The sequence below is a fragment of the Nasonia vitripennis genome (assembly GCF_009193385.2).
Source record: "Nasonia vitripennis strain AsymCx chromosome 1 unlocalized genomic scaffold, Nvit_psr_1.1 chr1_random0007, whole genome shotgun sequence".
NCBI lineage: Eukaryota > Metazoa > Arthropoda > Insecta > Hymenoptera > Pteromalidae > Nasonia > Nasonia vitripennis.
The window spans coordinates 1,100,798-1,124,113 of NW_022279594.1; the positions used below are offsets into that span (position 1 = coordinate 1,100,798).

Consider the following 23,316-nt stretch of genomic DNA (forward strand, 5'->3'; position numbering starts at 1 on the left):
CGTATTTCCAATATTTTAGAAAAACAAACGTCTGATCGAATTTTTTTTGCGGTAAAACGATTTATTAAACTCAACACTACGGCGCTACAGACTTGGTTTTTCATTTGAAAACTTTATTCAAAAAGTTTTATGCAATAGAAAAACAGTGTTTTTTAGGACATCCCCTTAAGACGGTAACAAGATCGAAAAATTAAAAGGCGACCACAGAAACGGAAACAAAAGACAACTGAACGACACGGACGGGGACCAAGGAGCCTAAAGCACCTAGATCGGACCGCTCAAACCTGAAACATAGGCGAGGTGCGATACTGATCAGACCAACGGACGGTAAGTCGTACGCGGACGTTTTACACCTTATGCGACAGAACGTGGACCTGATAACGAAAAAAGTGGACGTACGGGGCATTCGAATGAGCTAAGACTGATCGGTCCTCCTGCAGCTCGGAAAAGAACAGGAACGACAGGAATTTTAAAGGATTTACGAGACACACTGGAAGGGACTGTTACGGTGAGGGACATGATCTCCAAAGTGACGTTGGAATTCATGGACTTGGACTGCATCACAACAGTATAGGACATCGCAGACGCGATCAACCGCGAAAATGGGATTACGATCGAGCGAAAAGTACATGTTTTCGGAACGTATAACCGCAGATAGACCTTAGTGGTCTGCAAGTTTGATGTGACGGAGGCAACGAACTTGCTCAAAGTGGGTCGCATAAAAATCGAGTGGGTTAACTGCCGGATTCGACCCAGGCTTCGCGTTTCGAGATGCTACAAGTGCCTCGGCTACACACACACAAGGAACGACTGTACTGAACCAGACAGACGCGACTGCTGTTGGGAATGCGGCAAGAAGGGGCATATAGGCAAGGCGTGCCAAAACACACCTTCCGGTTTTCTCAGCACGGGGTCAGCCAACCAAGACCTGGCTCACGTGCCCCCCGGTACTGCCTCATGCGCTGCATTCAAGACAGCCCTGACGGAACAGAGGACGAGACAAATAAAATAGACCTGACAAAACTCCAACGTAACTTGAACAGGAGCAGCATGGCACATGCGCTACTCCCAAAAATTGCGGCAGAAACTAACGCAGACATGCTCGTGATAAGCAAGCAGTACATGAACGTTTTGGAACTGTCATGGATCGCTAGAAGCTTGAACGCGGCGGCGATGTGGGTCCGAGGGACGAACGCGACGCGGATCACAGACAGCAGGTCAGAAGAAAACTATGTTTGGATAAGGGTTGGCACTGTTACCATCGTTAGTGTCTACCTGTCACCGAACACTAGTGCGCGCGAGTATGCAGAGAAGCTATAAGACCTGGAAGACGTCTATGTTACCTCTCTAGCGACATGATTATGGCAAGCGACTTTAACGGGCGAGCGATCGAATGGGGGATGCCAACAACAAACAGACGAGGACGACTAATCCTACAAATGGCCGACCGACTAGAACTGGAAGTCATCAATGACGAAAACGTAACCACGTATAGGCGACCCGACTTTGGTAATTCTATACCAGAAATTACCCTGTCCACGGACAGGATGCGGGCAAGGCTGAGAGGATCGAGAATGATTGAGGACTATACAGACAGCCATCACCATCACATTATTTTTAGCCAATGATACGGCGGTGAGGTAAAGACAGAACAGACGGACCACACGATGGGACATTGGATGCATAAACAGGGACAAACTTACAAGGCAACTATATAGACGAGACAAACGGCAGACCTACTGGTGGACGCAAGAAATTGCTGAAAGCAGAGGGGAATGCCACTGACTGCGCAGACTGAGAAGATAACCAGACAAGAGATGCACTTTTGCCACAACTCGCAAGAAAGCTATTCAGATATGCGATAAACGACACTAAAAGACGGTACTGGAGACGACTGGAGGATGAAGTAGACTCGGACCTTTAGAGGGAGAGTTACAAGATGGTGACTCGCAAGCTTGGCGCCTGGAACCCCACAGAGACGAAGGATGCGGAAACGATGTAGAGGATCGTTGATATTTTTCTATCCCACCCTGAGAGAACGGATGACACGGACGAGGACACCACACTGGACTGCTCACTTTTCACGGTGACGGAGCTCGAGAGTGCTGCAGTCAAGCTAAAGCCTCGAAAAGCCCCAGGTCCTGGTGGTGTGCTCGGGGAGCTGCGGCAGATCATCGTCACTAAGCAGCCCGATGCGCTGCTGCAGCTCTACAATGGCTACCTGATGGCGAGAGTGTTTGGCAGGCCTTGGAAGAGCGCGCGGCTGGTTCTCATTCCCAAAGGTGGAGGGGAATCCTGCTTCGTCGTCCTTCCATAGGCCTCTAACCTCCGAGCCTCGAGCCCCTTGAATACACCAAGAAAATTGTACGAACTAATGATATGACCAGGACATGAAAGCCGCTGGAGAGCTCTTGGACCGACAGCACGGATTTAGACGAGGACGCTCAACAATCGGAGCAATAACGGACGTACTACACTAGTTTTGTTGGTGACACAGGACGTGCGGAATACCTTCAACTCTGCGAGGTGGACGGGTATCCTGGAGGCGTTAAAAACAACGTTCCGGGTGCCTGGCTATTGTGCACGAGTTGTAATAGACTACTTACGGGACCGATACGTGATGTATGAAACAACGGACGGTACAAGACAGAGACAGTTGACAGCAGGAGTCACCCAGGGCTCAATCCTGGGCCCTAACTTCTGGAACATTCTGTACGACACTAAGACTGGATATGCCGAATGACACGTGCCTCATCGCATACGCGGATGACATAGCGGCTATAATAACAGCACGGGACACCCACCTGGCGCAGCTAAAACTAAACTAGGTGATGAGACGCGTAAGTACATGAATGGCAGAACACGGACTGCAACTGGCGCTACAAAAGACGGAGTTGCTGCTACAAACAAGAAAACGGATAGACACAATTATATCAATGACTGTTGGTAGAGCACAGATGATCGGAAACAAAGTCAAGTACCTAGGGGTTACCATAGACACGAAACTGACCTTCTGGGCACACATACGTAACGCGACGATGAGAGTAGCAGAGACAGATAAGACTCATGGCCAACACGCGAGGACCGAGACCGAGTATACAGCGACTACTAATGAACGTTACCCATTCGATAATGCTCTACGGAGCCGAGGAATAGGTGGACGCGTTGAATGTAAAAGAAAGGGCGAAAGCTATGACAAGTGTCCAGCGAATTGGGGCGCTAAGAATCGCATGCGTGTACCGGACTGTATCCGAAAACGCGATCTTCGTGATAGCGGGCATAATCCCGATCGACCTTCTCGCGCATGAGAGAAAACGTTTGTACGCGCGAAGCGCGAACGTTGGAAGGGCAGACGCTGCGACAGAGGAACAGACAAGGACGATGGAAGAATGGCAGACAAGATCAACAACGAACGAACGAGGACGTTGGACACACCGACTAATACCTGAGGTCGGACCCTGGAAGGACAGGAACCACGGTGAAGTGGATTTCTACCTCATCAAATTCTTGTCTGGACATGGATACTTGTGAAAGTATCTCTACAGAATGAACAAAGTGACGACACCGGAATGTATGTACTGTGGACAAGCACCGGACGACGCTAAGCACACGTTTATTGAGTGCGACCGCTGGATCGAGCAGCGACAGAGGCTAGAGATACTACTGGACACGACGATCACACCAGACAACGTGACGACACTGATGACAACCACTATGGACGCTTAAACAAATATCGCATCATACGTTGGTAGCATCTTGCGAGATAAGAAAGCTGATGGATACCCGGATAACTGAGCGACAGAGAGAGAGAAAGTGAGAGCGAAAGAAATCTATTGTAGTACTGAATGACCGGAAGTAAGGAATGAATGTGCAAAGGAAGCGCAAAGGACAGCGACCCAGTTCGAAGTAATGCGAAAAACAGTACCAGGCTGCGGTCAGGCGTACAGGGAGATATGTGTTACGTCGGTAGGGGTATATTCCCACACTTGGTGTTCCCGCAAGGGAGTACGAGTTAGTCTGTTACTTGGATTCACAGCCTCCTATAAAAAAAAGACGCCGAAGCTTTATAAGCTCCGGGGTTGATGCACGCAGTGCTTTTTGTTTCAGAACTAATCGATAGTACATCAGTGCCTAAATTCTCTGGTGAGCATCCAGCGTTCGTGAGCGTAGTGACCAAGAGCACGTTGATTCCGCACTAGCATGATTGGGAGTGCGTTCACTCCGCACCAGAACGAAACAGCACTGACGGGCCCTTTTAAGCCAGTATATCGACCGTAGAAAGACGTTTGTGCCAAGGTGACCGCCGAGTAAAATCTTCGGCGATGGCAAGGGCAGCTGACCAACTAGTATAGTTGAATTCTATTACCGCGAGTCAATCATATATTTATAAGTCCAATCAGCATCCGTTACTCCTTGAAGAAGACAATATCATTTAATGCGTGAGATAAGCGGTTGTAATTGTAAGTTGCATAAATACTACAATAGCAAATACAAATTAACATTAACCAACCAGTAAAAGAAGAGGACCATATGTATAAGACAAATGATGTAAGATCATACCTATATGAAGTACTCTGGCCCATTGCTAATATACCAAAAGATAACAATTACAATTAATTAGTTCTATTTGTGTATTTCATCTGAAATAATATAAACACTCTAAATCACCCTTATTAATCTTCGGCAACGCAAAGTCAACGTCAAGGTAAGACTTTTACGGACACGTCATCCACTTAAGCATAAGTGCGTACAGACCTTAGTCCGATCCAGCAACGCTGCAAACCGACATCCGTTTACGTCTAAGAATGACATCTAAGCTCATTCCTAGTCCGCTTCGAGGGTGACCGTGTAATATCAAAATTTTAGTAACAATACAGACTCTACAATACAGTCAATACAGTATTTGCCTGCGGCAGCATTTGTATCCAGGACAGTCAGTCGATTGCCGACACCGGGATTGCATTTCTGAACCATAATTCTTTGGTCTTCTTTGAGACCGTTTCAAAGGGCACCAAGTACAACTTCCAGTTGTAAATAAAGCCGGAGAAAATCGCAGTCGAAGACGGGAATTTATCGTGTTCAGTGTCGCGTGTATGAGAGCCAGAATTGAGCCCATAAATTTTGTCATAAGTGTATTCTGATTCGTGGCCGAAAATTATATCAAGTACTCAAAAGTGATTCGTATCAAACTTTTCTCTTGTTTTGTTCTTTAACCGAATCCTCTCGCAGTGAAACACTAGCGCACAGAGAAACAGAGCGCACTACGTTCGCTTTCGTCACGGCTTGCCTCGCTGTACGAAAATAATGTGCGGAGTTTTCTGCAAAGACCGCTGCACATATCTCTATACAAAATTTGTACTGTCTCCTGTTAATTTCCGAAAAATTCTTAGAAGCAAAAAAATAATATAATGAGTGCCTTTATAGGTTACCATTGGGATTATGACACTAAAACTCTGGATGTGAACTCCAAACTAATAATTGTTTTAATAATTTGATTGAAACAACATTTTTTTAAATCTTTAAAAATGAAAATTTTGGAGTTCACATCCAGAGTTTTAGTGTCATAATCCCAATGGTAACCTATAAAGGCACTCATTATATTATTTTTTTGCTTTTAAGAATTTTTCGAAAATTAACAGAAGACGGTTCTAACTTTGTTCAGAAATATACCAAAGAAGCTTTTTATGAAACTTGAAACATAAAACGTGACACACCTTATCAATCGCTTTCATTAAGTATGGCCGTGAACTGTGGACGGTGCGACAACCTGTACGTAGATTGGCAAGATTGGAGATTGTCCTGATTGTCAAGTCGGGATTCTAGATTTTATTTAGCAACTAGAAAATTTTTATAGGCATTTCTTATTCTAGCAACTAGAAAAAGTTTTATAAGCACATTACTGATTTTTTTTATCAATTTTTGATTAATTTAAACGTAACTATCATGTAACTTTTTTTCTATGAAATTTAAACCAAATCCCCTCATTCATACCATAACTAATGTACTTTTAAACAATATCCTAGAGTTTGAGTTCATTTTGGCCATTCGTTCCTTTGGAATCTTACGGTAAGTGAATTGTGGACTCCCTACTATACGTAGGTATTATAGAGGTATATAGAAGGTTTAAAACCATCAAAATAAAGGTCTAAGAATAGTAATAAAAATTTGGTTCATTTATATAAGTATTTATAAATTTTTAATGAAAAATTTTGATTTTAATTTCAAAGGTGTGTGCCCCCTTAAGGTCGTTATTCCAAGTCTTTTTAGCTCTTTCTAGATCTCTCTGACGTTAGTTAAATTGGAAAGGCGTGAGTGATAATAATTCAATTTGGCCCCCTTAAGCTGTCTATGCACGTCATTTCGTATTACTCTATAGAAATATAGATTGGACAAGGCGCCACGTTACAATGCCTGTAATTTTTTACAAATGCAGTCAGTTTCGACAAACAGGGGCTTAAACAAAAGCTTTTTCTCCTCACTTTCCATTGGATAATTTACAATTTATATTAACCTCTGTCAAATAACATTGAGGCTACATCGCGATTGAAGGTCATGTGTCTCTGCGATCGACTACAACTCTTCACGCTACTGAGCCGTTCTGCTTTAGTGAGTCTTTTATTTGAAATCACCTTTACTTTAGCTAGTTCACATAGTCTTAAAATTTGTAAAGTTCAGCTAAACAGTACCTTCACCAGTTAATCCTTTTGAAAAACTTCACTAAGTGTACAAATTTTTGGAGCGAACATTTAAGCCTTCAAGAATATTAGAAATGATCTTACCTTATGATTGATTTGACGCATTCGTAAGGCATATCTGGTGGCATAATAATCATATTTTTTTTAGTAGAATCAAATCCAATCTGTTCGCGTTCTAGTTGAAGAAAATAATCTGTACAGGTCGTGATCACTAATTTATGTACCTGGCAAACAAATAATTAAATTTTGAAAAATGTACTGTAACTATCCTTTAATTATAAATAAAACTCTCTAAATACAGTACATTGTTTTCGTATGTTTGATACATGCATACTTATTTATAGATAAGCAACCTGCTTTAATAAGGGAATGGATGCGCCTACAATTGTCAAATATGAAAAATTCAATATTATGTTTATATCTTTCCTAAACGGTAATTATGAACATAGAGAGTATACGTTCGATCACAGTTTCCGCCCCGGCATGGAAAATTAAGTTCAATACACGTACGGAAAATTAATTTTACAAGTGCATGAACTTTTTCACATTTGTATCAACGTACAATATTTTGATCTTTTATTTTTTGATATTTAAAAAAATACATAACTGTTGCAATCTTGATGAAAATAGGCAAGCGGGATCGATTACATTATTAACAAATTCGATCCTAATTCTGAATTTCAGTATTTGTTTAAGGACTCAATTAAAATGAATTAGAATCAACAGAAATATTTCGATTAAGATACAAAAAACAACAATTAGAGTCGATTGATATCTATTGGTTTATATTAATTCAACTAATAATTTTTTATATAGATGTTAATCAATTTCTATCAATTCCTGTCAAAGCAAGATGAATGAATGTTGCGAACTTCAGAACTATCATAGTGAAGAAGACAGCCGCTTTAGCCTACACCAGGCGAAGTCAACAGGAGTAACAGCTACAATAAGGACAGCGAAGACTACTCCATGTGGCTTAAACACTTAAGAAAGAAATTCAACAAATACATAGGAACAAAGAGGAATATAATAGCAAGGAACAACGATGAACAATTTGCGCTATGTGTCGATATACCTGGTATGAATGCAGGGATTTTTATTTAAATGTTTAGAAAATGTTACCAAAAAGGTGGCATAATGAGCGAAAACAAGCAAAAATTCAGTATTTTACATACCAAAACTGCAGGTGTACAAAGTATCCTCCTTGAATCTGAGCCCAAACGAACCATTTGTACACTTGGAATTCTACAAACAGTGAACAAATTCACAAAACATTTCATCGAATGCCACAATGGGCCAGCAGGGATAATTAAGGTTTTAGCACGGTAAAGTTAAAGGCATTTATACTACATATCACTAAAAAAAAATTTTAAATGATTTACTTTAATTTTGTCACTTCTTCTCATAATTCCTTTTTTTTTAGGATTTAAAAGTGTTGTGACCCCTTAAAAAAGAGTGTACTCTGAATCAAATTATATTTCCATTATTAACTAGCGCTTCGCGATGCAAGGCATGGAAAATGCCTCGCGGTTTGCGTATACGACATCACCGCTGACGCTCGCGCTTCGCGCACGTACCCTTACTGCTTTTGATTCTACAAAAACGCTTTTAGAGTTGTTATTTGTCAAAAAGCTGTTACAATGCCGCTACCCTAAGCGGGTCTTGGGCGTTGTCGTCCATATCGGACGGGTGGGTGCCTATCACAACTACACAGCGCTGCCTTAGGTTGCGGATAGAGGAACAGCCCCTGAGAAAGAGGTTAGCTGCGAATAAATTGAATAAGCAGCCGCAGACAGCCGATAGGAACAGGCGTGGGTGTGATGAACCCACACGTCGAACGCATTTATCTAGAAACACTACGCAAGCACCACAACAAAAAAACACATTATCTCTTATCTCTCAATCTATCTCTTTCATCACACATTACAAAAATGGGCAAAAATCCTGCTGCCGAGGAGGATGCGGGAGCGATGACAACTGCCCCGAAAGGGGACGTGTAAAATGATTCGTCACCTGGTCTTACGCGGTAACGATGCCGGCGAAGGCGCGCTGCCTTGCAGGGGGGCGTTAGGATGCGAGAATGAAACCGTAGTGTGTCTGACGACGAGTTGACACTGTCCTCGTCAAAGTCGGAAAGCTCTCATACTTAGTTCTAGAGAGGTATGGGGGTTATTACCTCTAGATCGGTGGACTCACCTGCGATCGGAACAGGATCCGAAGCGCGCGGGTTTAACATACTATCATGGCTCAAAAAAATCAAATCCAAACCAAAAGGGACTTAAGGGTCGGAACTTAGAATGTTCGCAGTCTATACAGAGCAGGCGCGTTTAAAGAACTCGTAAAGGAAGCTGATAGGTACAATCTAGATTTGGTAGCAATACAAGAATCGCGGTGGCCAGATGGTGGAGTACTAGTATCGGAGTACTAGTTCGGTTAAAAGTTTCAAATCCGTCAATGATAGGCTCTCGTACATCATTATCAAAGGTGAATGGTATAGATATGTATTTACTAGGCATCTGCAGAGGGGAGGAAGATCTCAGAGTTGGGAATTTTACTTTTGAAAATGTTAGCGAATTCAGGTATCTGGGTACGACCATAAATGATAGAAACGAAATTAATGTCGAAATAAATAAGAGACTCCATTCGGGTAATGCTTGCTTCTATGCCGTGAGTAATTTACTTAAATCGAGGCTGTTGTCTAAAAACGTTAAAATTAGAATATACAGGACAATAATACTGCCGGTGGTTCTGTACGGGTGCGAAACGTGGGCTCTCACTAAGCAGGCGGACAACCGTTTTAGGGCATTTGAAAATAAAGTCTTGCGAAAAATATACGGGCCGAAGAAAGATGAGGAAACCGGGGAATGGAGGAGACTATACAATGATGAGTTACACAATCTGTACGCGTCACCAAATATTAAAAGAATAATAAAATCACGCAGATTGGGATGGGCAGGGCACGTAGCGAGAATGGAAGACGACCGTACAGCAGCGCGTGTCATGAAGGGCAGGCCGATGGTAACGCGACCTCTAGGTAGACCTAGACGTAGATGGGAGGACAACGTAAAAGCGGATCTAGTAGAAATAGGACGGGTGGGTGTCGATCGGAGAGGTGCATCTTGGGTGGGGTTGACACAAGATAGGGCAGCGTGGAAGGCTTGCGTAGATGAGGCGATGAACTTTCGAGTTCCAAATGCCATGTAAAAAAAAAAATTTGTCAAAAAGTGTTTGAAAAAAATGTTTGACACATTATAAAGTTGCATTGTAAAAATGTCTACAACTTTTACATTCAACATTTTTATGTAAAACACAAATCCGCAAAGTTTTATGTCAAACAATTGGTTTTTCAGCTGTAAAAAATCGATTTCGAGCTGTAGTCTCGAGTTGTAAGCATTTTCATGATTTAATTTCAATGAGAAAAAGTTGTATTTCTCAAAGATATATAACTTTTCCCTATTTAACTATTTTGGATAATGCTTAGAATTAGAGTTAGAGCCAAAAAAGCGATTTTAGCGATTTTTGAAGGTGACCGCATTCCGCGTATACATGCAGGATCAAGCCTAAAATAAGTCTGTCAGCTTACTATTATGGAAGAGCTTGTACACAAATTTTCAGCCCGTATGGTTAAAGTCTCTCGGAGATAATTGTGTAACACCAAAATATTGATTAATAAATGCACGCAAATATCGAACAATTTGTACTTGCATTTAAAAAAAAAAACATAGAGGATCGGGATAAAAAAAAATTAGTTTTCCGTACCCAGGGCCGGTTAGAAAGATTTCCCGCTCACTACGCAATTTTTTAAACCTTTCTTACTCGAGGAAAAAAGTGAAACTACTCAAAAAAATCATTTTGAATAAGTATGATAAGAACTACTCTCTGTAAAAATGTGGAGATATTTTATTTATTCTTCCCTGAAAAAATTCAATTACTATAAAACCCGTTTTGACAGATCGTAAAGATGAAGAAAAAGGCAAGAATCATGCAAAATTGTGCACCCGGGATTTTTATAATCGGTGAAGCAATAAAAAGCTTAAGATTGGTTAATTAGTACGAAGCTATGGTGACAAACTTGGAAGTCCTATTAAGGTTAATGGGGTAGCAGGGTTAATTAAGACGTTCGATGACTCGGTTCGGATCCGTTTATCGTGGTTAGGTTGGAGCAGCTTCTTAAACCTGAAAATATCAATACAGAAGCAGAAGCTGCTATAAAAAATTACTTAGTAAGCAGTACGTGTGCTGAGCTTGGAGTGGCTTAGATTGTGCATTAACTGGCTTACCTCTAAGATAAAAGTTGTGGCATGGGTGATTAAGTTAGGTTTTTGTGGCTCGGCTGTTGCGTCGGTCTAGTAGCCATTTTTGTATAAGAGCGAACAAATTTGTACATAATCATTAATTAAATAGCATAGTACCTCTAGGCCTTAATATGATTATTTAAAAATTCATATGATAAAGTAGTTTTTTGGGACATTACACTTGTATTAACTCTTCTAATAAAATTATTACAAAAAACTGATGTAAAAAGTCGCTATAAAACCAAAATGCATTAATAATATAATAAGCCTTTTTTCTCCTTAATTTTTCGTAAATACAAAAAGATCGATTATCAACATATATTAGAGGTCCCAGGTATATGCAACAACGTTATCAAGATGCAATGGCTATTATCAGAAAATCTCACAAATCAGATTTATTCATAACCTTAACGTATAATCCAAAATGGGAAGTAAACATTAATTAAAAAAAAAATTTTAAGAAAAATACCTTTTTTAGCTCGGACTCCGCTAGCTGTCAACATCATCCAACGCTTAACCTTACACACACATGCATCGTACCACCACGTCCACCATCAAACTCATCTGCCACGTCTTCGTCCAACTCTAAGGTATCTGTCTGGAGGTTTAAGGGGGGACCTAACCACCTTAAACCACTTTTTTGAAAACATATGAATGGGCCGTAAAATGTATGTAATATAAGGTTTTCGAGTGCGCTTATTACAAATCTGTCATCAGACTTGCAAAAAAAATTGTTTAAACAACCTATATAAATAATGTATAGCAAAATTAATAATTTTTCAAGTCAAATACTTTTTGCACGCTAACGCACATATACATACATATATCTACTATATTTATTATTTGTTAGCTTCTTTTATGTGTGCGTGTGTGTGTAATATAAAAGTAAAATAAATCAACCTATATCCACAACAGGGAACAGATACAGATACAAGGAACAGCTCGCTGTTCCTCATATCTATAGTTATACTTACCTATGTATAAGGCCCGTTGGGGCCGTTACAGGCAAAAAAGAACAGGGAACAAATACAGATACAGGAACATATACAAAAAGATAACATTGGTTAGTATATCTACATAAGTGAGGAACAGCGAGCTGTTATCTAAGCTGTATATCTGTTCCCTGTTCCTTTTCGACTGTGACCGGTAACGGCCTTATTCCGAATTCGAGATTGCGAGCTAACTTCAGAGCGTTAGGTCGAAAAAAATGCGCTACTGTTCATGAAGACTAGAGACCATCATGAGCAGCATGGGGCGCTCTCAGCTACAGTAACTTTTATAAATAGATCTATATCTACAGGGTGGGCTATTTTAATCAAACCAGTCTAATAACTACTAAATTAAGCCACGAACAGAAAAATTGTTCAGATGAAAGTTGTCCAGGATCAAGGGGGGCGCATCTGCCCATACTGGGGCACCGTATAACATAATCGATGTGGTTACACTAGCTAAGAGTGACCTACGCTTCTGAGTTGGCCCTCCTACATTTGACATCAATCGTGATAAAGCAGCGCCAAATTTTGCTACTTTATCACTGACTATATCCAGATGCTGTTTAAAACTTAGTCTGGCATCGATGATGATGCCCAAGTATTTAATAGCTGGTTGAGAAACGATCTCATGTCCATCCATCGTCAGTGTGATTTCCTCCATCTTCTTCCTACTGGAAATGAGAATTACTTCCGTTTTTTAACTGGCTAATTCCCACTGGCCACTTCTCGTATAAACTGTTGACAGCTTACTTGCGTAGGACTTCACTAACATAGCGTCCGCCCATATTGGGGCACCGTATAACATAATTGATGTAGTTACACTGGCTAGGAGTAACCTTCGACCCTGCGTTGGTCCACCTACATTTGGCATTAGTCGCGATAGTGCAGCACCGACTTTTGCTGCCTTATTGCTCGCCCTCTCGAGATGCTGCTTAAACGATAGTCTGGCGTCCATGGTAATGCCCAGGTATTTAATGGTCGGCTGAGAGTCTATTTCGTGTCCATCCACTGTCAGTGTTATTGTCTCCATTTTTTTCCTACTAGATATAAGGATAGCCTCCGTTTTATGGCTAGCAAGCTCAAGTCCAGCCTGCTTTAGCCAATCGTGGATTATACCTACTGCCTCGTTAGCGATTTCCGTCACTTCTTCCTTTTGCTTTGCTACTATCACTACCACAATGTCGTCTGCAAATCCTACAACCGTAGCCCCTTCGGGTAGCTCTAACCTGGGTACTCCATCGTACATAATGTTGCACAATGATGGGCCAAGCACCTGACCCTTGTGGGACCCCTCCGGTTACTTTATAGGTTTTTGTGCCGTTCTCTGTGTCATACAAAAGGGTTCTGTCTTTCAGGTAGTCAGACATAATCCTTCTTATATATGCGGGTACCTCTTTCTCCCGTAGTGCCTCGTGTATCTTGCCCCAGCTGGCTGAGTTAAAGGCATTTTTAACATCCAGTGTAACCATAGCACAGTTGCGACGCTGTGCCTCCCAACACAGGTGCGCAACACTTGACGCCTCGTACGCGCCAAGATTTTTCGTTAATCTCGGGATTTAACGTAATCGCCGACGTTTGGGAGAACGTGGGGGAAAGAAGGAGGAAGTAATCACACAATTTATTAAATTGTATTGCACGTATATTTATCCCAGCCCTTCCTTACAACGTGGTGGCCGTAGCCGCCCACGCACAATAGCCACACAGGGCTCGCCGTCACACCTCTACTCTCATATACACGCGCGCGCCTCGAAGCTCTCGCCTCTGACGTCGCGCAGTCTGACCCGTCTGCTCTCTCTCTCTCACACACCCGAATTTCGGCTCGGCGCGACCCGCTCTAGTAGCTACACGGCCGGCGCGCTCTCTCTCTCTCCCGCACGTATACTCGCGAGCACAGCGCGCGCTCACGCCAGCGTTGTCGGCCGAACCAACGCGGTCCCCTCTCTCTACTCTCGAGCACGCACACACGTATCTGCGCGCTCACTAACAGCTCGCGCCAGCGGTCCCGGCCTGGCGATGTCTGAACCGACGCCGGCGTAGCTATCTGCTTTCCCCTCCCTTCTCTACTCTCTCCCGCTCTTCTCGGAGCTCGCGCGCACCGACTTTGCCTCGCGTTGGCAGCAAGCCCGACCTGCTGCTACCGAGCAGCGAGGATTTCTCGGACGCCCCGATGCTTCTCTGTCTCGCTCTCGCACTCACACACTCTCCCGCGTTCCTTCTACGCTGCGCTGTTCTCTCCTTTTCCCGCTCTCGCGCACGCTGGCCCGATGCCCCGCGTAGATGACGTCGAGGTGTGCGCCCGCACCGCACACCGCTCTCTCGTCTCGCTCACTCTTTCTCGTACACACCCGCGGCTTTCTCTCTCTCTCTCTCTCTCTCTCTCTCTCTCTCCCTCTCTCTCTCTCTCTCTCCCTCTCTCTCTCTCTCTCTCTCTCTCTCTCTCTCTCTCTCTCTCTCTCTCTCTCTCTCTCTCTCTCTCTCTCTCTCTCTCTCTCCTCTCTCTCTCTCCTCTCTCTCTCTCTCTCTCTCTCTCTCTCTCTCTCTCTCTCTCTCTCTGCAGACGGGGGAATGAAGGCCTGGCTCCCGTTCCGGCTTCCTTCCTCTGGCTGAACGGCTGGACGGTCGTCTCCGGGGAGGGATCTCTTCCTCGGGGCGATGGTCCAGGTCGTGGCGCTGCTGCTCTCTCTCTCTCTCTCTCACTCTCACTCTCACTCTTTTCGCAATTCCCTCTCGCGCGCTCTCGTCACGTCGAAGTGTTATCGACAAGGCTAGGAAAGGAACTGCCGAGCCGCTCTGCCGCGCGCGCTCGGCGGCTCGCCGTCGGCCGCCGGGCCCGGCTGATAACGTAGCCCGATTGGCTGCGCGAGGCGCGAGACGTGCTAATTGGCTGCTTGTTTCGCGCCAGCTCGAACCGGCGAGCTCCCCCCTTGGGTACGTCGGCCAGCGAATTCCACGAATTCCCGGGACGTAGCTCGCGTCCGAGAAAACGCGGGCCTCGCTGGAACCGATCGCCTTTTCTTCCTCGCATCGAGTGAGGTTGCCGCGCAAACAACAACGCGCGATTTGCTCGGCTGCGACGTACAACGTCGCACAGTACTTCTTGGCTCCTCCTTTCCATCTCTTACCTTCTATTGCAGTTCTAGCGGTGTCAACTACTAAGCTTACGGCGTCAAGTGTGGAACGTTTTTTCCTGAAGCCATATTGATATTTCTCTAGTCCGCTTGATTCTTCGATGAATTGATCCATTCTAACGCCGATTATGCGCTCTAGAATCTTGCCTGGAGTGCCAGCATGCAGAGTGGTCTGTATGAGGCAGCTTCTCCAGGTGGTTTATCTCCTTTTGGGAGTAGGACCAGGCGTTGCTTTTTCCAGTTCACAGGAAATGTCCCTTCTTCGAGACATGTATTGTACAGGTCCACAAAGACATCGGGGCGTGCCTGGATAGCATGTTTCAATGCAATATTGGGTATGCTGCCCAGGCCTGGAGCCTTGCTGTTCCCAACCCTTTTGCATGCAGTCAGTAGTTCCTCTGTGGTAATTGGTGGAACGCTTTCGTCATTTGCGTCTGCTCCCGGGGTAGCTGTTACTTACAGTTGAGTGGGAAACAGCGTAGTCACGATGCGGTCTAGAGGTACCGGGCTTTTAGGAGGGGGAATATAGCCTCCCTTTATCTTCTTCATTACTACTTGGTATGGCCACCCCCAGGCATCCAGCTCAACCTCATCCTGTAGTTCTTTAAGGCACCGTCGTTTATTTTCTCGGATTTTTCTCTTGAGTATCCGTTTAGCATCCTTCATTTCTTTGTTTCGGGCGTCTACTACTTCTTTACCTCGACCAGTCTTGTAGTATTTCTTCCGGGTTCGCTGTTCCCGTCTTCTGGTTCGATGACACTCGCTGCGAGCAGCGTTAATTTCTTTATCCCACCAGTATACTGGCGGTCGTCTATTATTTGGAGCCCTCCTCGGCATCGTTGCGTCACATGCACTGGTAAGGTTTCCTATCACCTGTTCGACCTTATCATTCGCATTCCCGTCTAACTGTATATCTTCAAGAGCTAACTGTATATCTTTCAGAGCTAGCAGAAATGTCTCCTTGTCGTAATACTTCGTTTACCAACCGACTCTTCCCGTCCTTGTACTCTGGCTGGGTCTCCGTTTTGGATTTCCGATCTCCATTATTATCGCTTGGTGTTCGCTATTTGTGTAATGATCGCTCACCGTCCACGATCTAACCAAGCTAATCAAGTTGCTGCTAACGAACGTCAGGTATATGATGGACCCTGCGTTTCCTCTTTGGAATGTGAAAGAGTAACCCTGGTTAACTAGAACCAGGTCTAGGAGGGAGAATGCCTCTAAAAGCGCTCGTCCTCTTTCGTTCGTTCTTTGACTGCCCCACTCTACCGCCCAGGCGTTAAAGTCACCTGCTATCAGTAACGGTTTTCTTCCGATAGCATCCTGTACTAGCCGATCCAACAGTTGTCTAACGTGCTCTATCGGCACGTTAGGAGAGGCATAGCAGCTGTAAATGTGTATGCCTACGACCTTAGTGCGCACAAATCCTTCTTTACGTCTTGACATTTTTTCCTGAAAAGCAGCGTCCCCGCATGCCCATATCGCCGCTTTACCAGTACTGTCCATATCACACGATGGTTCGTCCAGATCTGTATTGTTCACAGACGATCCTGTATTGTTCACAGACGATGGCTATGTCTATCTCTGTCTCACGGACGTACTGGCACAGTAGGTCCTGTGCAGTCGCGCAGTGGTTTATATTCAACTGCATTATTTTCATTTTCTTCGTCTGACAATGGCTTCTACTGCAGCACGGTAAACTGGGCACGTGTAGCTACCGGCTGCATGTTCACTTTTTCCATCTACGCCTCTCTCACGACAGAGTACGCATTCTGGTTGCTTGTCACAGTTTCTTGCCTTATGTCCCTCATTTCCACATTTGTAGCAACACTGACTTCGGTCTTGTGTTACTGTGCAATTCTTGGCGATATGTCCGAATCCAAGTCATTTATAACATCTAAGTGGACGACACCACTGTTTCATCTCTCGTATTCTGCAGACCATCCAACCTATTTTTATTTTCTGCTTTGATAGTACCAGCTGCGTAATTTTTGCTGGTATTTGGATGACCGCGGTCTGGGTATCACCGTATGCCGTCCGCAGCGATTTAATTGCTATCTCTTCCACTACCAATCCGTCGTTACCTTCGAACTCTTTTCTCAGAGCCGCTACAATATCTTCCTTGCTGGCAAGTACGGCGAGGTCTTTTATTTCAAAGACAACTTCGTCTTGCAGGGTCCTCACTTTGGCTCCCGCCTCCAGCACCTCTTCCACCGTTTGTCGGAGTACCGTTGCCGTTACTTCCGTTGTGCGTTGGAGTTCCAAGAGTAGGTCTCCAGCCGCCGTCTTGCGTACTCTGTTTACACTGTCACCGAGTACCTTCAGTTTTGGATCTGCCTTCATCTGCCTTAGGATATCGGCGTAAGACTTTCCATCCGCGGGCTTTATAATAAGGGCATCCGGCCGCGTTGGTCTTGTCCGTGGTCGTTTACTCTTTCTAATGAGTTTTTGGCTTACGTCCTCAGTGCCACCTTTGCTGTCTGTTATTTCCTTTTTTTTCCTTGCCTTCCTCGTTTCCACCTTTTGCCAAGGTGTTCCCGGCGACCTTTGAAGGTGAGATGTACTGGGACTCGCTGTAGCCGTCCTCTCGAGATGTTTGTGCATCTTCTCCTCTTCTTTCTTCTTCTTAGTCAACCTACCCCGTGAAGGCGATCGCTGCTTTCTCTTCCTTGGCGGCTTTTCCGCTCCTACCAGGTTTTGTGGAGCGTTCAGCAGCATCAGCTCAAAAGTCGACTTGGCCTTGATCGCCGATTTTCTCAGGCTGGTGAGCCGCTTCCAGAATGTCATTACCTTCTTCATGTCGTCCTTGACGGTCTTGTGTATGTTTTTGGCGGGTTCCACCACTGCATTCATCTTCTCTAGGTTTTCCCCGATCTTATCAAGTAGGCCTTGTTCAGTGCTCTCTATTTCCTGGATTCTATTCCAGGTATCGAGCATTTTCCTACCTTCGACTTCATCACCTGGCGTTTTGTTATTTGCCGTGATCTGCTGAGATGTTTCGGCTTCCAGGGCTACCTGGCTTAGCCCTTCTTTATGGCCAGCGACGGCCATCCCCCCTGCGTTTAGCAGGCTTACCAGACTGTTGTTGTTGTCTGTTTTTTGGGTTGGGAACCCAGATTCGTTGACACTTTTCGGGGTATCCGAAGTCCCCGAGTTATTTCTCGTAGGTGTACGTATCATCATTTACTCTTTATTCCTTCCTTCCTTCTCTCTCACCTACTTTCTACTCGGCTTTCTCCCCAAAAAACCTAGCCTCGTAGCCGTGTATTTTGGCCTCATGTATGTATGTATATTTGTATGTATATATAATCCGCGTTTTTCTTATTACTTGTGGCTAACGTATCTTACCTATTTTCATACTTATAAATGTCAGCTCTCTTCACAGTATAACAATATTTATTATATTTACAAAATCGAAGATGCACACTATTCATAGTAAATGGCGTATACCTAACAGTCAAGGTACGCTTAAGTTACGACATCGAAAATCAGCACAGAGGTTATATGAATATAGGCAGCAACGGCAGACTAACCAAAACAATACTCCTGCTTCGAACACAATCTCAAACTTGGTTTTACGTGAAAGTTCGGACAAAAATACTGTTAATTCGATTGTAAATCAACCATCTACTGCCACAGAAAAAAATTAACTCTTTTTTTTTAAAAGACAGTGCAGTACATGTTGACAATAATCAGTACTTATTATTGCATACTACTGCACTGAGTAATTTGATAAAAACATATTTCTGTTCAAGCTGTGATTAATTATCTCCAGTGAAAATTAATTTGTGTAAAAAGAATGGTCTAGCTGTACTTTGACAAATAGTTTGTAAAGATTGTGAAACTGTAGTGTCAGAAGCATTCTCAAGTCCACCAGTGTCTGAGAAGCAAAAAGCATTTGATGTCAATAGTATAGTGGTTTAACAAGTTTGTGTGCTAAAGTCAATATTAATCCTATGAGTGGATCAACGCACTACTCGTATCTTTCAACGATCAAGTCAGAAGCTAAAGCGTTAAAAGTCAATATACTTGAAAGAAGCAGAGAAGCTGCCAGGAAGGCACATTTAGCGTTGAATCCAGATCTACGAGAAGGTGTAGTTATTGACATATTGACTTCATTTGACGACTCTTGGCACAAGCGTGGCCATACATCATTATATGGGCTAGGATGTGTCATTGATGCCGTTACTGATTGTAAAATGCGATATACAACATTGTTATCGGATGGTGACTCCAAAACTTTGATACATTTAGCTACATTTAATATCTATAATATTGAGACATCTATAATATTGTACAAGAGATTTGACACAGAATGCTAACGAGGCCGAACACTCAATTATTTGGCGAAAGTGCCCAAAAAATACATTTGTGTCAAAAACAAAGATCGAAATTGCTGTTGCAAATGCAGTAGCTGAGTAATATGGGCTATGTGGAAGCTAGCAGGTCAACAGTAACAGTCGCAGGAGCAGCTGTATTGTCGAGTAGTCAAAAAATTCTGGAATTTAAAGACAGAAAAAGAATCTCAGATAGTGTCTGTAAAAATGAACGAGAGACCAAGAGGAGCCGGATGGCAAGAAATTCAGTAAACGCCAAGCAGAAAAGAAGAAAGTAGAAACCGAAGGACCTACGTATGGAGCTGGTAAATTTTGAGTAAGCATTCCGAATAATTAATTTGTAATTACTTATTTGTAATTCTGAAAATAATAATTTTTTTTCAGGAATTTTTTGAAGCAATTTTGTAAATCTAAAGAAGATTACAGTATTTATGTTTTGATGTTATACATTGTACTGTATACAACTTTCATTAATACAAAGAAAGTACCTAATTCTAATTGTAAAAAAGAATTTTTGTAAAGATTTATATAAACTTATATAGAAGAGTTATGAGTAAGTTTATGGAATAAATACTTTTTTTATTCAAAGCTCTTTTTCTCACAATTTAATTATTCAACCTATAAAATAGTCCATGCGCAAGCCATCATTATATCCACCTTTCAAATTTATTGTGTGCGTACTAAAAAAAAGAATAAACAAATCTGCTTTTCCACTTTTTTAAAATGAATTTCATACAAATTTTAATATTTGCTAATATATTAATAAATAAGGTTATTTCAATTGTTTTAAGGCAAATAAAAATCTTAATGTGTTAAAAAAAAATGGTAAAAGATAATTAAAAAAGTGAAAGAGCAGATTTGTTAATATATTAATAAATACAGTTATTTCAATTGTTTTAAGGCAAATAAACATCTTAACGTGTTAAAAAAATTGGTAACAGATAATTAAAAAAGTGAAAAAGCAAATTTTCTAATTTTATTTTTTTGTACGCACACAATAAATTTGAAAGGTGGACATTATGATGGCTTGCGCATCGACCATTTACAATATAACTGATTTTTATTAATAATAAAATGAAAAAATGTACATATCTTTGAATAAAATCCATAAAAATACTTGAAAATTTATATGGAACTTAGCAAAACAACTAGGAATATGCCTCTTAAGATTTAGTACAATTAACAGATAAATAAAAAAAATTATATTTTGACCAGAGAACCACCTTAAACAGAACGAGGGATAGGCCGCAATTAATTTGGCCCACGAGTGATGACCGATAAAACAGCAGATCGAGGGAAGGCCGCTACAAAGCAGACCGTTAGGTGGTGAGAAATGGCCGCTAAAACGTGTTATTTTATTTTGAGTGTGCGTGAGCTATGTACGTAAAAATAAGAATTCTTTCTTTTTGTACAAAAAATTACTGTTAGGGCATACTTTTAATGTTTCGACTCTGAATTTCATGCGCAATCCGATTTCCCGGGACACAGTGTTATATTTTTTAAATTTAGAGAAATGTACTTACCACAAAAATTCTAATAGAATCAAAATGTTCCATAGTCTCATTCTGTTCAGGATTAATTGCTTTTCCGCTTAATTTGAATTTTTTTGATATTGTGAATATTTCCTCTCGACTGTGTAGATTTCTGTTGGTTCGGTCCTATCCTTAGTGTAGTATTAAAAAACATTCCTTTTCCTTTTATGTTATATCCTCCTTGATTTCCTTGTACGATTTCTGAATACACTATTTGCTAGTTGTTAAATGGCGTTTTGAGTATTTTCTTTTTGATTGTAAAAATTTTCCTTGACACCTTTAACTATGACATCACAAGGGATGTCATCTGTTACGTGGGATAGTCGAGAATTAAGATAGTCGTAGCGTTCGTAGGATGGGCCTAGGAACTTGATGAAGGTGCAAGAAAGTCTTCACTGAGTCTAGTGAGATGGTCTTTATTCAAGGATAGTGAGAGAGAGGTGTGTCTAATTGTGTGCCTCTCGTAGAACTGAGGTGCAAGCTCGTTGCGCTCGGCTAATCAAGCCTGCCACTGCACATCGGCATGCAGTGATAAGGCAGGTGTAAGGTGTCATCCGGTTGGCTTGTCCGAGCTCGCGATGCCCTTTTGTTGTTACCATGCTACGCTACACGTATGCATGCTAGAGTAATAATGCAGACACAGATTGCAACTGTGACTCTTCAAACCAACACAAAAACACTTTCCACACTATAGAGTAACCTGTGCTATTGGACTCACCTGTCCAGCCAGGCTTAGTACATATGAAAGAATTACTTATGCTAGAGATAAAAAATTTTTACGACTGCGAGATCCACGTTAATGAGGCTATGGTAAAGTCGAGTGCCTAAGCATAATAAAAATAGAAATACAATTATACACAAAAAAAAACAAATAACGACACAAAATATAGAATCTCAAAATCATGGAATATCGTGCATTTTGTAAAGACTGTACTTTACATAAGTACGGGCTGCGTAAGTTCTACAAATTATTATTTATTTAATCGGAAACTAACATAGGCTCGAGAGCTTTTATTGTTACTAGGGATATATCGTATAATCAGCGCGGACAAGTAGACGTTAGTGTGTCCGAGGTTTATGCGGACGAACGTCTGTCCGCGCTGTCTGCTAATGTGGAAAGGTTCGTTTGATCGGACACTGTTAATGTGTCCACGGTCATGCTGATATGAATCGTGGACAGTGCAATGTCACGCTGTAGAATCACGGACAGCGTACCCACGTAACGCCTTTGGTACACAATATACTAATTTTTCCCGCTAACAAAATTATCTTGTAAACTGCAAATTTAAGTTGGAGCCTTATTTTGAAAATTTTGAAAATTTTGAAATGTTCTGCTTTATAGTCACAGAAAACACGAAAATCCATACATGCGTCACAAACAATTTGGCGTGTGCCAACCGTGCTGAAAATTTGCACATACTATTAAACGCTCTTCAAGATATTTTAAAAAACGTAAAAACCCATATAATAATGCATGTTTTAAAAACGTACTATAATACGTGCAAAACATGCATTAAGGCACGTATTTTAGCATGTACTATTACACGCACTTTTTAGAACCCGATTAAGAAGTGAGATAATACATGCCTTTGTACGTGATAAAGTATATGAAAATAAAAACTTGCTGGGATTCTAAATTATTAATAATCAAACCTTAATGAATGAATGAATTGTTGTGTACTTCGATTACGTATTTAAAATGTTATTTATTAATTGAAAAAATATTAAAACTTATAATAATATTATTAATTATGATCTAATGTTTAGTCATATATATTGTCTGTAAATAATAGAATATAGGAAATAGTATATTTCTATACAGGCCCGTTTACTCCGTGCACATGTACCGAACCATATTTTTTAACACGACGTGCGCGAAAAACGCGGTTTTCACGGGGCTCGTTTTTCGTGTAGCGTATGCGAAACAACGTTTTCATAAAAACGGCATGTTTCACGCCATATTATTTGTTTTACGCACTAGTTAAAAAACTTGGTGTTTCGCGCACGGAAAACGAGCCAAAGAAACCGGGTTTCACGCATGAAGTGTTTGAAAAAGTACTTACCGTTTATTTCTTATTTTACGGAGCGGTCACTTATCCACTTACGAACCCCGGCTAAAGCTGCTAAACTTTGTTATCAATCGTCTATACTTCTGACATCATTACTAACAATATGTAATAAAACCAAATTGTGGATGGGCAAATACTATCAAGACCGTGTGCTTATCAAAACTATATTTTCGACTGATTTTTTTTTCACGATTTGTTCACGACATTATCACGTGTATTCCAAATGACAAAACTGACGGAATCCTAAAAACCTTTAACTCGTAAACGA

At 42.0% G+C, this 23,316-nt stretch overlaps 1 protein-coding gene across 8 annotated transcripts in view; it reads right to left on the reverse strand.

Annotated features, from left to right (window-relative positions):
- Positions 1 to 23,316, reverse strand: part of LOC100119562 (zinc finger protein 160) — a 153,044-nt gene that overhangs the window by 99,240 nt on the left and 30,488 nt on the right. For 5 of the 8 annotated variants that reach the window (XM_031932612.1, XM_031932590.2, XM_031932603.1 and 2 more), the window contains one exon: positions 6,780 to 6,919. The exons of 1 other annotated variant lie outside the window; for it this stretch is intronic. Coding sequence is in view for 6 of the 7 variants with exons in the window: in XM_031932590.2 (XP_031788450.1) it covers positions 6,780 to 6,919 (140 nt within the window). In the remaining variant the exon portion in view is untranslated. Of the gene's footprint in view, positions 1 to 6,779; positions 6,920 to 7,870; positions 7,941 to 23,316 lie in introns of all 8 variants that reach the window. 2 more of the 8 variants (XM_032601361.1, XM_032601362.1) reach the window with 1 other exon arrangement.